At 33.9% G+C, this 19114-nt stretch overlaps 3 protein-coding genes across 3 annotated transcripts; 1 reads left to right on the forward strand and 2 right to left on the reverse strand.

Moving 5' to 3' along the window:
- Positions 1-1216: 1216 nt before the first annotated feature.
- LOC106710568 lies at positions 1217-8803 on the reverse strand. Its single transcript, XM_014502651.2, has 2 exons — positions 8432-8803; positions 1217-3312 (listed from the first exon to the last, which is right to left on the reverse strand). The coding sequence occupies exon 2, from the start codon at positions 3288-3290 to the stop codon at positions 2409-2411; it is 882 nt and encodes a 293-aa protein (XP_014358137.2). The 5' UTR covers positions 3291-3312; positions 8432-8803; the 3' UTR covers positions 1217-2408.
- Positions 8804-9157: 354 nt separating this feature from the next.
- Positions 9158-12312, forward strand: LOC106710583 (histone PARylation factor 1-like). Its single transcript, XM_045677968.1, has 5 exons — positions 9158-10046; positions 10967-11115; positions 11385-11608; positions 11813-12066; positions 12220-12312. The coding sequence occupies exons 1-5, from the start codon at positions 9462-9464 to the stop codon at positions 12265-12267; spliced, it is 1260 nt and encodes a 419-aa protein (XP_045533924.1). The 5' UTR covers positions 9158-9461; the 3' UTR covers positions 12268-12312.
- A 97-nt stretch (positions 12313-12409) lies between these two features.
- On the reverse strand, positions 12410-17983 carry LOC106710554 (recombination repair protein 1). The gene is made up of 6 exons (XM_045677913.1): positions 17835-17983; positions 15981-16821; positions 15653-15820; positions 13803-14381; positions 13307-13487; positions 12410-12606 (listed from the first exon to the last, which is right to left on the reverse strand). The coding sequence occupies exons 1-6, from the start codon at positions 17859-17861 to the stop codon at positions 12465-12467; spliced, it is 1938 nt and encodes a 645-aa protein (XP_045533869.1). The 5' UTR covers positions 17862-17983; the 3' UTR covers positions 12410-12464.
- Positions 17984-19114: the final 1131 nt, after the last annotated feature.

Here is a 19114-nt window from a genome sequence, read left to right on the forward strand (position 1 = left end):
GTTGAGTAGATGATAAACAACTATTTACACATTAAAACTGTTTTTCAAATTGATAATGCACCGACATCTACCCTAAAGAGTTGCCACTATCTACATCGTACAAAAACCATGGAGTCGGCAAACTTTGAGATAGCACTTATTTTGAAAAAGCTTCGTTAGTTCAGAGTGGAAAACTTTGACGGAGTGGCCATTGTCGTTGTTTGAAAATCCGTCGACAAAAACAATTCGACGCGTCGTCTATTACGTTAGCTCTTTGACCTGTAGTTTTTTCTTTTATTTTCTTCAAATTAGTTTGAAAGTGTTAAGTTAGTGCGAAAAGAAAAAGTTTTAATTGTACCACTAAGTATATATTGCTTATGATCTTTACAAAATCGATAATTTCAATAACAAATTCCAGTAATGAATCAAATACAGTGGGCTTACACAGAAAACTGTAATTATTTTTTGACCAATTCCTTGTATTTTTTTAGTTCTCACAAAGTCTAGAAAAAACATTTCTTTGGCAACATTCATAATACTATTTTATCAACTGTCAACATTTTCATTAAAAAAAAATAATATAAAAGGAACAACAGCACAAAGATATTAATATATAAACTAAAAACAATTTTTGGTCTAAACTGTTATATAAATGTAAAAAAAAATTGACTAGGAAGCTATCACACATGACTGGATGACATTGAACAGCCAAAAATCGAGAACAACACGAATAACTTATACCCGGTTTCTGAAAGAATTTTGTCCACCTGTAATCTAACTAAAACATCTGTCAATTTAGTCGGATCAAATTAAATTGCAACCGGGTGTTTTGGTAAATTATCCTAAAAATTATTAACTTGAAATTAATTAATTGTAATTTAATTGCTCTCTCAGAAACCGGACATTAGTCAATTACAAATATACAGACTGTTCTATTATTGTTAGCAGAAACACATATACAAAAAGCGCTATATAAATGTACGTACTACAAGTCTCCTGTATAGGTATGATCTACCATGCTATTGTAAATATAAAGTAAAGCTGTGTACAAACTAAGATATTCGGTAGTAACAAGTTATCTAGACAGGAAGCCTATTTAGAAGACTTACGAAATGCAAAAAATAAATCCCCCTTTAACAACCATCACAATAATATAACGAATGACTTTTTATTATATAAATTAATTATCACAAAAGAAAAATGGAACAGGAAAACTTTTGTTCAAAATAAATGCCGTAAATTGTAAAAAAAAAACTATTACAAAGATTGTATAGTTAGAGTAACACATCAGTTAGTTTGTACTCAACTTTTAAAACCATTCACCGAAATCCTAGGTAGGATAAAATAAGCAAAGAGTTCCTAAACTGTAGTTTCATTTGTAACAATTCGATCATTTTAAATTATTAGGCGATCGGTTAGGTGTATCGTAAAAATATTTCGCTATTACATATTTCATTTATTTACATAAGTAAAAATTTCAAGATACAGATACAATAATGTCCTAATTATTATGTACTTATGTGCCTATAAAAGTCTAATTCGGTAGATCTTTTTAATTACCCAGTACTTTAAAAAAGAACACTAAACGGTGAAAAATGAAGGCGGACCGCCGTACTCACGTACCGATTAGCTGTAAACATGGAATAAATATATCCGGTGAGACTGGAGCTTACACCCATTGAGATATTATAGATAGAGCATTCGAACGCTTGATTTAGTTACGAGGGGAACGTAAAAAATGCCGTTACTTATAATATATAGCATGTGCGCTTAGACAGACATTACATTCTTATTTACTTTTAGGACGACTCGAGGTTTTATTTCTTATCTACACTCTATATATAACATCTCTAAGGTTCACTACGGGGAAAGGAAATATCGTCACCGAGCCGAGGCAATAACGACGTAGTTTAGCCGAGAAGGTGGAATAAAAGAAAAGTTAAGCTAATAAATCTCACGAAGCTCAACAATCTCATGCCGCGTACACGATGCACCTACAAATAAATCTTATCACGGTGTGAAACATCAACATCGCGAAACATCAATATTAACAAAACAAACTATTTACACACGCTCTGCACTACACACATATTAAAATATCGACGCACTCGTTGCTTCCAGTTTACGTTAAAGCTTTAGAGTAACGAAATATATCGTTAGGTTTATTAGACCGATATCGTGATCGAATCTGTATCGAATCCTCGTAAATATTTTCGGTGAAACATATCGTTAGTATTATTCACCGACATTATTTGGAATGATAAAAAGTCAATTAAAATTTTGTAAATATGAGTAACCGATAATTATATTTTTGTCTCTTTAAAATGATATGTCGAATTAAAATTTCGTGATATGTCGCTAACACTACGGAATGAGATTCGATAGAGTCGATATTTTAACACGTCAATAACACGTAACATTCTAGGGGTCTACAAGGGCGTCTCGGAGGAAAGCGGAGCGCGGACGCGGGGGCGGGGCGGCGGAGCCGGGCGGCTGGCCAGTTCCGTGCCCTCGCCTCCGCCACCGCTGTCTGTTGAGAACTGGTCCACCTCATCGTCCGTCGAGTCTTCGTCCTCCGCGAACACCGAGTCCGGTCCCACCGACGCCGAGTCCGCGTCCAGCGCGAAAGACGGGCCAACACTACCCGCGGACGCCAGCGGCGCCAGACGTTCGCTAGGGCACGGTGACAGACGCCGGTCCGGCAGCGAGCACACGACCGAGGAGCCGCGCCGTTCCAAGTACGAGCTGCCCGAACTCGAGCAGGTGGCCGAGCTAAGACGACGGTCACGGGCGCACGCCGCCGACGCGCGCCGCTCTGCCACGCGTAGCGAGGAGCTCGGCAGCGAATCTCCGCGCAAGCCGGAGAGGCGGCGCGGTGGCGTCAGCAGGCTGCCGTAGCCGCCACCATATGAGGCGAAGCGTGCCCGTCGAGGCCAGGGCGGCCAGGGTTCCTCGCCGATGGAGGGTCGCGAACGCGCGCGCTCACACAGCGCCTCCTCGAGTGCGATCGTCAGCTGTCGCTCCTCTTCTACCGCCTGCTCCTCGGCCACCACTGCCTCCGCGAGCTCCACTATCTTAGGATCGTTAAGGGCCTTAACGGATTTGCTACGGCTCTTGTAAACGATTAGGAAAACCATGAGCGCGAAGAAGCCGCCGAGCGTGGCGGCTATGCGCACGCCCGTCATGACGTCGTACGTGGCGTAGAACTCGATGCGCACGCGGTCCCGCTCGGCCTGCGCCCGCTCCGTGCCGTTGTAGGCCGCGCCGCCCGTCGCGCCCGCCTCGCCGCTCCATCCTTCTCTATTCTCCATCGCGCGGTCAAGTGCTCATCGCCTGTGGAAACATAAAACGTTGTAATGCAAACTTTTATCGCACTCGCTAAATAAAATATGACACGGGCGGGAGCTAGATAAAACTAGGCCGTTATGATAAGCATCGATCCGTCGACGTTGCTTTTTGCAATGTGTCGATTGAAACTTAGTGAAATACGAGAGAAAAATGTTCAATATTGATCAATACCTAACTTATACGATATATATTTAATTTTGCAGTATCGCAGTGGGTGGCAGAGCGAACAACAGTGTTGTCGCAAAGCGACTTCCGTTCGCCAGGTGCGGCAGAGCGCTCGCGGCGACGTATCTGGGCCGCGCCGCACCGAGTCGCTGTTTCCCCGCCTTTTATTTTTGGATTAAATACAAAAGTAGTTCTTAAAACATCATATTTCATCAGAAGGAACATTTCCTCTTAAGTAATGTAGTGATGTTTTGATTTCACATGGTACAGTTATTTATATATGCTCATTTTTATCCGGTATGCAAACATAAACAAAGAGTCTTGCAGTGTCATCGTCATCCAAACATCACGTCAGGAGCATATCATACCTCTTCCCGACCGCGTTTAAAAATACCAAGTGTTCAATGGGCATTTACCGTTGAACAAATGTATGTTTTATAGGTACACACAACACAATGCAAAATAATCTAGACCACAATAAATTAGTGATTTTCTTCACACTACTGACAAGATAATGTTTATCATTCAACATAGATACAGTACAGCCTTAATGTGATTTTGTTTGCTTAATTAATTATTATTATGAATATTAACTAAAAATATACGTTTCAACTTTCAAATGGGAACATTTTAGAGTTAACTGAAATAGCTCAGAAAAGGTACAAACTCCGACAATTTTCTGCCGTAGTTTGGTATACCAAACTACGGCAGAAAATTGTCGGAGTTGTAAAAACCACCGATTTTTAATTAAGTGGTATGGATCTGCACATTAAAAAAAAACTTACTAATTAATTCAAATTCGATTTATCACAAATCAATTACATCGATTCACTTTGAGACGCCGCGTAATTTGTTTGTGTTCGTCGGTTGAGACGCTTGCAAATCAGATACAAAGTGCGAATTTGATGTGCAAAATTCTGATTTTCCAAAGGTTTACACTATTTTGCAATAATGTCAAATAAAACAAAAAGCAAGGCTTAATTACATTAGACTTAATTACACGAGTGCTACTAGTGATAGATTAAATTATTAAAACTTTCCCTAATAGCATAAAAAACGTGTTGACAACTTTGTTTAAGAATACATTACAGTTTTAATTTACAACGCAGACAACAGGCGACAGGACGACACACTTCTTCAATACAGAGTCAAAGCGAACCTAATTAAATATGTATTTAAAGACTGAACTTTGACTTATTAATTTTTCACATCTCAGTGCGCTAATATTGTATTATTTGAGCTAACAATTGTGGAAAGAATTTCGTTTAAGTGAACAGATACAGAATATTTGAACATTACATTTTTATTAACATACTAGGTGTCACCCTCGACTCCGCCTGCGTAAGTATAAGTAGTCTATGTGTTCTTACAGACTATATTCTACCTCTATGACAAATTTCAGCGATATCCATGCAGCCGTTCTGGAGATCCTTCAAAAAAACATCCAACCATCCATCCAAACATTCGCATTTATATTAGTAAGATTCTGTTATATTTGGATATGGAAAAATTTTTCTTTGATTTACGACTTACAAGTTACTTATTTACAAGAAGCATTCATTTGCACAAATAGTAAACGATAAACGATAATATAGAAAACCACACTTGTAGTCTAGAATTTTGAATAACTAAACCTAGCTCACTTTATGACATAACAATATGCAACACATCAAATGCTACGACGGTCCGAGGCAACATTTCACGGCACCTTTCGCACAAATCGGGGTCACGTGCGCGGTGTCCTTATGTATAATTGTTAAAAATAACTTTGGATAAAATAATCAATACATACAATAATCTACTACATAACCGTAAGCAATTTAAATTTTGAAAACAAATTGTGCTTTATGTGCAGTTTTTAACCAAACAGCGCAGTTTTATTCTAATCCGATTACAAATGGAATTATAAAAAGAAAGTTTATAATTTAAATTACGTTATTAAAAACATAGTTAACTAAAAAAATAACATCGAGACGAACGCAGTTATTCCATGTTTTACTATTTCGGTTGATTATTAGCAAAACATCTCTTTATGTGTATCATAAAAACTTTATGGACCCTTGGTAATTAAGCCGATTTCATTTGCTGTAACAAAGACCAGTAACTAACTACACATATAATCTATACAATTTACTTAACCCAATTAAAATTAGCTTTGCTGTTAAGGGCCTTACGAATTCCAGCCTAATTTTAATCATTCGTGATGAATAGTTGAAACATAATATTTAAACAGGGCTAATTGTAGCTGGCTAAAAATAAAGACCATTTAGGTTATCTGCACCAATTTCCCGACATTGACCCAAATTATTCTTTAGCGTTTTATTCATCACATTTAATACTGTCCGAGTCCCTTAAATAATAATCCATAAACTATATCAATAGAGCTAAAACAACATTGTCTATATTTACATAGCTTTGAAGTAAGGTATCGATGGACATACGGGCAAATTTCCAATCTAAACGTATCAGAATTAGGGCAATCATTGTTAAAAAATTACCTTTATCTGCGTAGTTATTTTGGCTTTATAGCTCATATTTGTTTACAAGTTTTATTGTTTTACATATTGAAGAGTGAGCGAAAAGGAAGTTGGAGCGTAATTATATTAAAAAGACAATTCAGAGCACAACCGGTCAGCATCTTTTTGTGGTTCTATACTTTTTCTGAATGGAAATGTAAGTCGAAAGGAAAACATAGACCCAACATAGTACTCTTTATACAAAGGTATGATAAGTTCGATTTTTGGGTGGATCTCTTCTAATCTCTCTATTTTTGGAGAGCTAACCGAACCTAAATACTCGACCTCTTTTGATATTTTTAAAAATTTTTTATTAATTTAAAAAGCTTCGTCGCTTTGTACGTGATATCACGCGATCGTTTCTTAGCTTACTATTTTGCATTATTAATATAAACAATCAAGTAGATATGACAGACATAGAGTGCTCTCAAGACGAATAACAAATATACTCTTCTTTAGTATTGTCATTTTGTTATCCCAATCCAAAATCCAAATATTTATATATCACCGAAAATGGTTTCTAAATTTTATAATCACAATAATAATAAAAATCAACAAGCATTCGCAAAAAATAATAGAAGACAGACAAACATGAAGTCGAAGGCATGTATCTTGGTCGATTCGGCGATCTTCCTCGGATTTTACAAGAACATGAAAATTCATTGCAATACAATACAATTCTATTGGTAATATATAAATTCCATGTCATGAAAATAAAATTTATACAGTTAGACAGATCTTGTGATAACAAAAAAGTCTATATGTAAGGAAACCTAATAATTTTAAATTAAGTACGTTAAACGCAATCAAGGATAATCGCGATAAAATAAATCTTGTTTTCACGATGCTACGACGTAATGCATCTGGTTGATATCGAATCAAACAATGAAACTAAATATAGCTACGCAGGTAACATATTTCGTGAAGGAACAGGGATCACTGTACATTGCTCGTCACTCAGTTACGCTTGAGGCAATGCCGATTGTTCAACCAGAGATGGGTCGTTGTTTTTTTGGTAACGAAATGTAATTTTGAATTTCGAACTAACGTAACTTCAACCCTAGTTCTGCAGCATAGCGCAAACAAACGTCGGTCTGTCTCATTCGTTTTACCGATGACCGAAGACAGCTCAATCGTATTTCAAGTCCAATAAACAGCCCGACGAGCCAATAAAAGTCGGGAGATTAAACTAAGGAAGACGCCAATGTGTTTAACTGCCACAAAGAAATATTTCCGATCTCTATCTGAGCCACACATAATTTCAAGGCTAAACGCAATTTTGCGCGTATAAATAGGAAGAACAAAGGCTTCATGCCAGGTATCTATCAATTTGAAATATTATTCTGTTTACGATTAAACTTTTTATATTTAACTTCAATTCCATTTAAAAAAAATACTGCTATAAATAAATAGTATGTTGATGTCAAGTCCTTTTAATACAGTCTTCATATGGACTAAGGTACATTATTCTGACATTGTCATTGACGATTTTCGAACTTATTGCTTCCTTCATATTATGCGTAATGTTAAATTGCTATATAATATGGCCTTGCATTAATTCATAAAAAAGGAATAACCCAAAAAAATTTAATTGGATTCATAGTCAGGGGTGTTTAACATTTTTATATTAATGCCACAAGCTGGTGTAGATAAAACCAACTAAATTTATAGTGAACGAGACATAACCCTGAAATAATACTCAAGTATAATCCTTGTAATTTAATGACTATAATGAGAGCTTTATAATTTTTTAATAAACATAAGTAAACAAAAAGATCACAGAAAATATAAAAATAAATTAAACAATCACATCTACTGCTTTGAGCCATACCAAACTTGCAGTGTTTTTATATAAATCCAACTTGATGTTAAGTGGTAATGTTGTCAAAAGAAACTACAGGTTTGTTTAGTGGAAGCCAATTTACACTACTCTCGAATGGTCAAGGTTTTACGGATTTGGGTACAGAACCACATTATAATTGGACAGAATCACAGATTATAGAAATTTGTTTCAATATTTTAGAAAGGCATCATATATGTAATAGGACTAACGTAGCAAGTAAAAGAAAATATTTGAATTGATAGTGCTACTAAAGTTTCTTCATATTGAATAAAGCATTCATAGATGCGTTTCATACAATAAGTAGTGTTTTTCACAACTAACAAAATAAAAACCTATTTAATTTTTAGTTGTGAAAAAGAAGAGATTTGAAAAACAGCAGTAGGGGCTATAGCTTCTAAAACTCTACGACTACAATGCATATTTTGAGTTTATTTCAGTGAAGCTATAAGGTGAATCATTTATTAATTTAATGTGCTGTTTTTTAGACTATTACTTTAAATACTGCAATTTACAGACATGAATGCATACTTATGGAATATAGCATCTAATTTATACTAAAAATAAATTTTAAAATATTTACCACTTGAAGTCCATAATCCTAAGCTCGAAGAAATCGACAAATGCCTTGAGTGACGATTACTTATTATGTACATGTCCTTGGTATAATGTTATAGTATTTTAAACACCCAATCATTGGAATAATAGGAAACCACACCACTACATTTTCACAAATCTAAATCCAATATCGAGAATTTAATTTTTTTACACTTTGTACATTTTAACTGGGACTATTTTTGGAAAAATTTCAGTCTCAAGTATTTAAATTACCCTAATTATATTCAGTGCTGTTCTTATTGCTATTGATATCACGTTAATTGTTTAAAACACGTCCTTGCGCCATTATTAACTGTATCAAAAATTTGAGAACCACCACCAACCACCACCTTTGACACTTAGACTGATTCATTTCATTTCACTGATATCATTGACCACAGACGAAAATACCTATTATCGTCGGAAATTGTCATAATGGTAGGATTTGTAATTTTTATCATTCAGTATTTACCACAATCAAATCAATTTACTTTTCCCTGACGACATTAACGACGTTATAATAAAGTAAGGAATTAATGGCACTTGTCTAATTTATTCGTTGGGTTTCATTGTTTGCTGTCTAAATATGGAGTACAAAATCCCTTGTTCTCAAAAAATGTTTCCCTGTTTTCCCTAATTTGTAAAAAAATAAAACTCTTAACTGGCAAGAATGTGGATTCTCACCATAGACGCTCTGTGAGCTGTGAGCCTAGTACGAATATTAGTGACAATCGCCAACCTAACGTATCGACAAAATTTGTCTTAAAATTTGTGCAACGCCCCTGTCGGGCGTAAAGTACAGCAAAAATCTCATACTAATTTTGACGTTTCTGACGATGATAACGTAAAGGGCGATTGTCACAAATAATCGTGCTAGGCCCACAGTGCTCTTACGAATTACGAATCAGCTGGTTTTTGTCATTTGTCAAATGCAAATGTCACATCGACTTTTGTACAATATTTACAAATTACTTTTATAAGTGCTTTATAACTTTATTCGTGAATATTAAAACACAATGTCTGAAGAATGGAAAAGCTACGTCAATGATACAAGAACAATATGCAAGTACGGTGCCAAATGCTATCAGAAAAACCCAGAGCACCATAAAACTTTTAAACACCCGCCAAAAAATGTTACAGAGAAATTTAAAAATAACAGAGGTGGAAAAGCACGAATGCATCCATACGCGAAAAATAAAAATCCTATAGTAAAGGACACGGAAGTATTACGGGTTGAACCTAGCTCTAGTGATGATAAAAACCCTAAGGAAGATATTTCAGTGACTGTGACTAATAATGAAAAAATAGATACACATAAAGAAAGTTCACCTTTAGTGAAATCAAATGAAACTTCACAGCTTTATGATAAATCTGAAGATAATAAGTTGTACAAAGAATTATTCCTTGTTGAGATGCCCTCAGACTTCTTCCAGTTTTACAAATGTTTAAGTGATGAACAATCAGTAGACAAGACATTGGCTAGTGTGAACTTGCAATTGATTGGTCCATATGATTTATTACTAGGTAAACTTCCCATGTTAGATGATAAAGAATTGTATTTAGTTCATTGGCGATTTTTCTATGATCCTCCAGAGTTTCAGGTAAGATAATCTTATTAGTCCAAGGGCTTGTTTCTCAATGTCCAAGTTAAGCACTGGATAACTAACCAACAAATTAATTAATGACACATTTTGTTTTCTGTCAAAATAGTTTTTAATTCTAAGCTTATTTGGAGATTATAAAACATAAATTTTATTTGTCAAAAATATGCAAATAGCTTATTCAGGGTATTATGAAACAGGTCCTAAAAATCTAATTATTTTAAAAGTATTGTATGGCATTTTTTCATTAAACTTTTGTACAGTGGACCCCCGGTAATCCGGCAAACATTATGCAGGGCAGTGTCGGACTATCGAATTTGTCGGATTATAGAGCACTGCCTAAGACCCCTATAGTCCGGATTTTTTTACGAAAGAGTACCTTGTAATCCGACAAATTACATATCTAATGACAAGAATCTATATATTATACGTACATATGTATGTACTTTGAAGTACAAATCAGACTTAATTTATGTAAGTCGAATTTAGTTAATTAAATAACAATTGAGAGCTTACGTTTTATTATAAAATTAAGCATAAATGCACATACATATCTAATGACAAGAATCTATATATTATACGTACATATGTATGTACGTATAATATATAGATTCTGTACTGTCTGTACTGTTCAAACCTGCGTGATCTATATGTATTGGCAAAGATTGTCAAACATACATGTAATTCTAAGTCATGTCGGATTACAGGGGGCGCCGGATTAGACAGGGGCCGGATTATCGGGGGTCCACTGTATTTGTTTTTATTAACTTGGAATAATTATAACAAGTATTATTAGTATAGATTAATTGTATTTTGATTAAATTAATGAAATGTACATGTTTTATGCATTAGAAAAATATCTTTTTTCTGTGGTGTTGTGGTTTGTGATTACTTAAAAAGTTATTAATATTTATTTTAAGGCAGTTTTAAAGAAAAAAGGAAAGAGTGAATTTCATATAGGTTATTACAGAGATGATCCTGATAGTAAGCCAGAATTTGTAGCAAGCAATGATAGTGCAAAAGATTGCCTTATACAACCTCTAGCTGACAATATATTTGGAGCTGTTTAGTAAGTATTTTTACTTTATTTATATTTACACAAATAAATGAATTTACTTAATGTAGTTTTAAATATTAAAAGCTGTGTTCTTGGACATCATTAAAATTTCGCATTTTGTGTGATGGAAATATGGTGAAGTGATTGTTATTCCTAGTGTGGTTGTTACATTTATAGTTTCTTTCTCATGGATGTAAAACAAAGGAACTGATTGGATCAGTTAAAAATGTTTAATAAGTTTAATAATTAGCTATCATGAATAATGTTTATTTTGTTTACAGCAACTATTTGCAAAATGAAAAAAATGCATCCCCATTCCTATCTATGCCATGTCAAAAATTAATGGAGAAGGTAAAGAAATGGGCGAGTGACAATAACTTTTCACTAGATGAATATGATAGGAAAAAGAGATCACCAGTAACAAAGACATTACATGGTGCAGGAATTGTTGTGCCTTTCAATAAGAAAACTGAATTGGGATACAGACCACTTGTTGAAAGCAATGGTAATTGTGAACATTTCATTTTCAAATAGTTAAGGTTCGGTACCATTTGCAATTAAGTACAAGAGGCATTCAATGTGTTAAGCTAAATTTTAATAGTTTTTCAAATACAGAAAAGCTTTTATATTTTTATTTAAAAAAAAATCGCTTTGTTGGGTGATTTAAATTTCAAAATATTCCATTAATAGTTCTTCATATTCATTACAGCGAATCTAAAGAAAATGTTTGCGAAATTAGAATCATCAACGTCACAAAAAGAAAAAGACGAAGTGCTGTCACAACTACAGCCAGTAATAACATATGCAAGTATTGCCGTAGATGAATGTGATTTCGGTACTGGATTAGAGATTGGAATAGATTTGTTCTGCTCTGGATTGAAAGAATTAGAATCTAATGCAGCATCTAGTTTATGTACTGCATATTCTTTGTTGAAAAGAGATGCATTTGCTAACATTATTAAGGTAATTATTTAATTTTCATTATACAACATATCATTTTGAATTTACTTTAAGTGAATCTGCAAGGTGGTGGTCAGTGTTATGAATTCTACATTTGTAATTTATTATGGTACTAGTACCATAAAAATTAATAAATTTAACCGTTATATTTTTCAGGTGCACTTAAAACATCGTAGGAAAGGTCCGAATATGTCAATTTTTTAAGAAAATTAATCATAAGTGTATAAATCTTACTTTTTTACTATTTGACTAGTGCCTTATTTATTCTTGATGCAGGCCATTTAAAACTTTTGTAATGTAATAAAAAAAAACTATTTGTACCAAAGTCTTTTATTTCTTATGGGCGCAAGAAACATAAAAATATCAATTTAGTAATTATTCAGTCCAGTAAAAAAAAAACTTTATTCTTTCGGCTTGTCCGCACTGCTGAGATGAAGGAGTAAGGTAACAGGGCAGTGGTCACTTCCGTACACTGAATCTCTAATAATGCTGTCACAAACTGATGTCACTAATCTTTCAGATACGATAAAATAGTCCAATCGCCTGGAACAAACAAATATCTATATATATAAAAGAAAGTCGTGTTAGTTACACTATTTATAACTCAAGAACGGCTGAATCGATTTGACTGAAAATTGGTGGAGAGGTAGCTTAGAACTAGGAGACGGACATAGGAACTTTTTTTCTTGTGTGCATTTTTTTATTCCGCGGGGACGAAGTCGCGGGTAAAAGCTAGTAGTTAATAATTAAACTTAGAAAATTATTAAAAGCGATACAACTTTATTGACAAGAGTCTGAGCACTCATATTCTGTTGTATTAATGATATAGATCTCTGATGGGTCCTAAGTATAAGGGACAAGGTAACAAAGTAATTGATGATTTTTACTTTTTTGTGTTAAAAGCTAGCTAATAACATGCACTAACCAAAATACACATTTACAGGTGTAAATGTTTTTTTTTCGAAGTAAAATGGGCGTATTCGGTCTATTTTCCTATATGGTGGAAACATTGAGAGCCTGTCCTGTTGTTGAGTTTTAATAAGTCTGTTTTACTGAACGAAATGTAAAAGAACAATTCCGGTGTTTTAGGAATCTTTTGTTTTTTACCTTTTAACAACATTTCACCAATGGGAGTAGAGTTGTACTTACGCAAGTTTTGACTATAAATTTTTGATAATTATAATCTAATCAAAAATAAAATCTAAAATGATCTTTTGTACATTAAATTATGATTAATATTTACCATCCAACATTTTTGGCTCGACAGTTAAACATATAAGTCCAGAAGGTGTAGGCGCTCGTCTTGTCCGGGTACAACATCCTATATGTGTCCACGAAACCATCGCCCAGTAAGTCAGTCATACCCGCCCGCTCCTCGTCCGTGAATCCAGCATTCTTCCTGTTTGTTTTCGGATTCGCTAAATCTGGAAATACAACGACTAGTGAAAACTAAATATTTTTAGTTTTTATTTAAATTTCCTTCTCTTTATAAACAGACAATAATCATTTTTACCACGTAATGCTCACTGCTCAACATAGACTTTCCCCAATTATCAGTCCTATGCTAACTACATCATTAATAATCTCTTAAACCTACGGTATAATAGGAATCTTAGAATTGACGCCATACCAGCCGGTCTTATGAGTACAACTTTTTTTATCTAGTATTATTTATGCATGAATAAATTGCATTGTAATTGCGTTGTCTATATACTCTGTACTTAGAAATAAAAACTTACCTATTTCATTGTGTGAAACGTTCATATCGCCGCAAATAATTACAGGTTTTTTCTTATCTAATGATTTAACGTGTTTCCTGAATTCTTCATTCCATTTAAGTCTTTTAGGTAAAGTAACCAGCTTTCGACCGGCGTTGGGAACGTATGTACATATTAAATAGAACTGCTCGTATTCTGCGGTTATTATTCGACCCTCGCTGTCTAATTCCTCATCTTGAAGCCCATACTGTACGTTCATCGCCAATTTTGTTGTATAGATACCTACGCCAGCGTAGCCGTCTTGTTCACTACATAACCAGTATGCATGATACCCGGGCACGTTTTTGATAGACTCCGGTAATTTCTCTTTCGAACATTTTATCTCTTGAAGACACAGTATGTCAGGCTTCTCGTATTGTATATATTCTAAACCACCTTTATCCATCCACGCTCGGATACCGTCAACATTCCAACTGGAAATTTTAAAATTCCAATCTTTACCTTGACTCGTTTTTGAATCACTAGAAAAATCAATGTCTTCGTAATTTGTAGCTGTCTTGTTTTTAGCGGGTGCTTTCTTTTTGCCATCATCTGCTCCGGCTGAAAACGCGGTTTATAGCCTTAAAAGATGTTACAATTTAAAATGTTACATAAAATAAAACTAACGATAAATAATGGTACAGTAGGTATTCCTTAAGTAAGCTGAGTATTGAGGTATATACGAAAAAGTACCCAAGACTTTTCCACTTTGTTTTGCCTCATACTTTGGCCCTTTCCATTCCCTCATAAAATACATCCTTATGGGTATTTAACCTCCTCGTTAACTTCTTGATGTGAATGTCTTTTAAACTTATACCACGCAATATTAGGTGACCAGATATTTATGTTTTGATCGGTTTTCGACCCCATTTAACTATTTATACCCGAACACGATTATTCTAGAAGCGATTTCTTTTGTCGGTGTATGTTTGCGTATTCATTAAATTTGTATTCTATGTCCATTATATAAATAGTAATATGATGCTTAAATAGTTCGTGATTTTTGAGTTTAAATTAAGCAAACCTGTTTTAATTACAGCTCGAGTAAAGCGCTCTTTGATACTAAATAGAAGCGCGAAGGAATTTAACCATTTAAAAAGAATAATAATATAAAATATTGTAAATTCCAAGCTTGAAGAACTAGCACTACCATTTCAACTAGCGTCAAAAGCGCATGCTCTGCACTTCAGACTAATATTTTATTAGCTTCATGTATGATTAGGTGAGCTAGAATTTGCCCTACTTACAACAAATGATTTACGCCAGTATGTACTTTCATCTTCGTTCCTTTGCCATCAGAAACCTGAACAACTTGACTGACTTTATAGTGAGGTGAGGGAGAACTCAAACCGTAATCTTCTCAAACCGAGAGTGTCAATGAGGTAAAATTAGTCTTATTTTTTTTTTTAAACAAATATCTATTCTCATACAATTTTATCTAATACTTTTTGATTCAAAATTATATCTCAATTTTATTACCTGACAATACTGGAAAGGTTTTATAAAATCCAATAATTTCTTATCTATTAATTGGTTTATATTGTTCTTTATAAAAACAATAAATATTTGTAAGCAATTAATACAGGCAATAAAGTAGGTACTATTCTATCTTGTTAGTTATAAGTCAATTACATGGTTACAATAGCAACTATATTACCCTTCCACTAAAATATTCTACCTGAAGATCTTACACATGCATTACATAAATATAGGAAAGTTATTAAATAAAGTCCAGCAAAGCCATTTGGTAAACCATTTATTAATCATAAATTCACAATTATAATAAAGAAACAATGTCCACAACTCCAACTTTAATTAACAAAACTAATTACCCTTATCGTCAGCGGCCTTACGCCGTCGTTTGTTGTTGGATTCACCAGTGTCTTGTATGTCCTGTTCTACCTCCGCTGCCTTCGCTGCAGCACTTTTCGCACCTCTTTTACCTTTGGCGGGTTTTGCTTCCGGAGCTTTTTCTTCTACTTCTTCCTCTTCTTTGGAATCTGCAAATTAATTATAAACTTAAACGCATTTTAAAGTAATTACCATGGAAGTGTTCTAATTTTTCATCAATCTCTATTTAAAATAAACTACAATATTGATTATAAATTAAGTACTTTGTTTCCTATCTGGAGATCTAAGCAAACAATAATATTGACATACCTTTACTCTTGTCGTCTTTTTTGGCTCCACGACGTTTCTTAGTAGTCTGTATTTCTTCAACTACATCTTCTTCCTCCTGTTCTTTAGGTTGTGCTTTTTTACCCTGGTTTTTCCGACTTTTAGTTTCTTTCTTTTTGGGCTCTTCCTCAACAATGTCTTCTTCTTTTTCCTGATCTGACAATGCAATATCAGTCTCTATTTTCTCTTTGCTTCCTTTGTTCTGCTTCTTCTTACCTTTTGCTGCAGGTGGCTCTGGTTTTACCTCCTCCTCCACTGTTTCAGCTTTGTCTTCCTCTTCTAAATCATTGCTTGGCTTTGCCTGAGCCTTTTTACCCCTGCCTCTACCACTGGGTTTTGGCTTTTCTTCAACAACCTCTGAATTTTTAGCTACATCCTCTTGAACCTCTTGTTTTGCATTTTTCCTTCCCCTTCCTGTTTCTTTAGGTTTATTTTCTGGTACAGTTTCTTTTTTGGTTTGTTTCTTACGCCCCCTGCCACCTACCGGTTTTGCCTCCTCTATGTGTCCATTTGTTTCACTTTCATCATCTCCAGCTTCCTCCTCAGGTGGTTCCTCTTCAGGTGATGAATTATCACCATTTGACTGTTCTTCTGCCTTTTCATCTGAATTCTTCTTTTTGCTCTTTTTAGCCGGAGGCGATGCCTCTTCATTATCACCATTTATAACATCTTCATCATTTGCCTTCTTTCCGCGTTTTGTCTTTTTTTCTACAACAGTTGTCTTGACATCCTCAGCCTCTGTTGATTCTGGTTCAGCTACTTGTTTTCCTTTTCGACCTTTCTTTGCTGGAGCAGTTTCTGCAACCTTTACATCTGCAGCTTTCTGAAAGTTAAGTTAAATGGCATACAAAATTTCTTATTGTGTTACATTTTAGAAATATCCTAAGAATTAGACCATTTTGCTACAATTATAAGAAACACTGTAAAATAAGTACATATTAAAGATATTAGGTTAGAAAATTAAACTTTTTTTCTCTTCTTTCCAAAGTGTATGTACTAGATCTGCATCAATGATGTGAACTTCCCAGTTATAATTTAAATACATTTTTTTCCTTTGTGCTGGATCATGGCTTAGAATTGCATCATGAATTTGTATAGTTTTGTCTGACATTGTTTATTGGTAAAAATATCCAAAGAAAGGATAACCAATGAAGTCTTACTTCAATATCTTCATAAAAATGCTAGCTATTTTTAAAATTGTCATATTACATGATGAAATGTGAAGCTAGTTATAGCTCAATATGTCAATACAACATAAAAGCAATAGTTATGGTATATAACATCATTTATTTTGTTTTTGTTCTTCAAATTGTAATTACAATAAAAATCAACAAAACATTAACACAAATGAAAAATGTTTCTTTTTGTATGAAAATAATAAACTTAATTCCAGTGAGTTTTAAGCAACGTTTTATTTCGTTCTTTACTTTGACATTTAAATACGAGTTTTACAACTCTTGTATCACGTAGTAAGATACGTTATTTTTCAATACAACGACTGGCATCAGCAATATACATATATCCTTATATACATAAGCTTTTTTTTATCAAGTGCGCCATTTTAAACAAAACATTATAATGCGATATGAATATATTATGCCTATAGTTAGCACGCGGTAAATCAAATGCGCCGCAATGTTGACATTGTATTTACATATCGTACACAATAAATAATAATATTTTTCGATTATTCTACACTCTTTTTTAAGATAAACCAAAAGTAACTGAAGTAAACCAATAGATAAAGAGTAAAATCTATCAAATACGTACCACATAATCTAAAAGTATATGCCAAGTTTTAAGGTTTTACGATGGTTTAGAGTCAAATTAACATACCTTGCCTTTAGCAGATCTTGGCGCCATTTTAACAAACAAAAACTTATGATGAATTCACTTAATATTAAACATACGCTCACAGCTAACGCTTCTTCAAAAATGGGTGGCGAACGAAGTTTCCGGTAAAATGACAATGACAAGCGTCGCTGATGGCGCCAATTTTTTTGTACTTATCTTTTTCAAACAACATGAGGCACAGAAAACAGCTATCTTTGGGTCCAAAAATTAACTCCTGATTAAGTTATTTTTTTAAATAAGTATTCAAAGCCACGTTAAATTCTTGTTTAAAATAAAATTACCAATTTGCAAAAATTAAATTGCTAATTTATATTGTTCCAAAAGCTTACTCGAATAAATCAAAACATGTGGATATATTCACGAACGAATTGTGTTTCTTTGACAGTTGTTGACAGTTGACATGATACTTGATCAAGTCTATGACACGGTAATAATAATACCGTGAGTGAGAGAGATACAGTTATACCCAATTCCTGTGACGTGACAAAGACAGGGATAACTATCTTCTGTCCCTTTCTGCGTACCAGGCTTTGGAGTTTGTTTGGAACAAAGGTTGTCCCCTACAAACAACCTAGGTTGTCCCTAACAAAGTTTGACATTCGTGCTATTTTTCGAAAATTGTGAGTACTTAGTGGCTGTAATTGTGCAAAAATATTTTGATATTACAGTTTTAGTGAGATCAAGTGTATAAAACATGGTATACTGCTGTATTGTTGGTTGTAAAAGCCGTAGTCAGCGAAAAGAGAAAAACATAACCTTTCAATCGTAAGTACTGAAACTACGCACTTATTCACATGTATTCATACAAAATAAGGAAGAAAATACAAACTAGTTGTTTTTTACAGTCTTTGTAATAACTAATATGTTAAAATACGGGTAAAATTAGCTAAAATAAAATAGTATTTTTCGAACATTATGCGCCCAAACGCAGATGTCATTTGTGTCAAATAATATACTGTAGATCTGGGAAACAAGCGGCCATATTAAACTTCTTTTCAAATTGGTTGGTTATTACCCGTAAAAATAATACCACCATCTTGTTGTAAAAATTACCCTGAATTTAGGGGAAATAAATTATAGTATGTATAATGTATATAAATGAAACAATTCACATTTTTTATACTATTTTCAACAGATTTCAAAAGGAGTTTTTAATTCTGGTATATGCTGTGTTTTTAAATATTTGATACTTTCTTATCCCGTTGATTTTAAAGAGTATGCTTTTTAATTTGTCCCATGTAAATTTTGTTTCTTAGAAATTA

This window comes from Papilio machaon, chromosome 5 (genome assembly GCF_912999745.1).
Source record: "Papilio machaon chromosome 5, ilPapMach1.1, whole genome shotgun sequence".
Classification (NCBI taxonomy): domain Eukaryota; kingdom Metazoa; phylum Arthropoda; class Insecta; order Lepidoptera; family Papilionidae; genus Papilio; species Papilio machaon.

What these genes read in the sequence shown, in the direction of transcription:
- LOC106710568 (XM_014502651.2), bottom strand. Translation starts at nt 3,290, where the DNA reads ATGGAGAATAGAGAAGGATGGAGCGGCGAGGCGGGCGCGACGGGCGGC.
- LOC106710583 (XM_045677968.1), top strand. Translation starts at nt 9,462, where the DNA reads ATGTCTGAAGAATGGAAAAGCTACGTCAATGATACAAGAACAATATGC. An exon ending in ATGATCCTCCAGAGTTTCAG is followed by an intron (nt 10,047 to 10,966) that starts GTAAGATAATCT and finishes ATTTATTTTAAG; the next exon opens with GCAGTTTTAAAGAAAAAAGG. An exon ending in ACCACTTGTTGAAAGCAATG is followed by an intron (nt 11,609 to 11,812) that starts GTAATTGTGAAC and finishes TATTCATTACAG; the next exon opens with CGAATCTAAAGAAAATGTTT.
- LOC106710554 (XM_045677913.1), bottom strand. Translation starts at nt 17,861, where the DNA reads ATGGCGCCAAGATCTGCTAAAGGCAAG. An exon ending in CAAGATCTGCTAAAGGCAAG is followed by an intron (nt 16,822 to 17,834) that starts GTATGTTAATTT and finishes CTTAACTTTCAG; the next exon opens with AAAGCTGCAGATGTAAAGGT. An exon ending in TAAGGCCGCTGACGATAAGG is followed by an intron (nt 14,382 to 15,652) that starts GTAATTAGTTTT and finishes CCGCGTTTTCAG; the next exon opens with CCGGAGCAGATGATGGCAAA.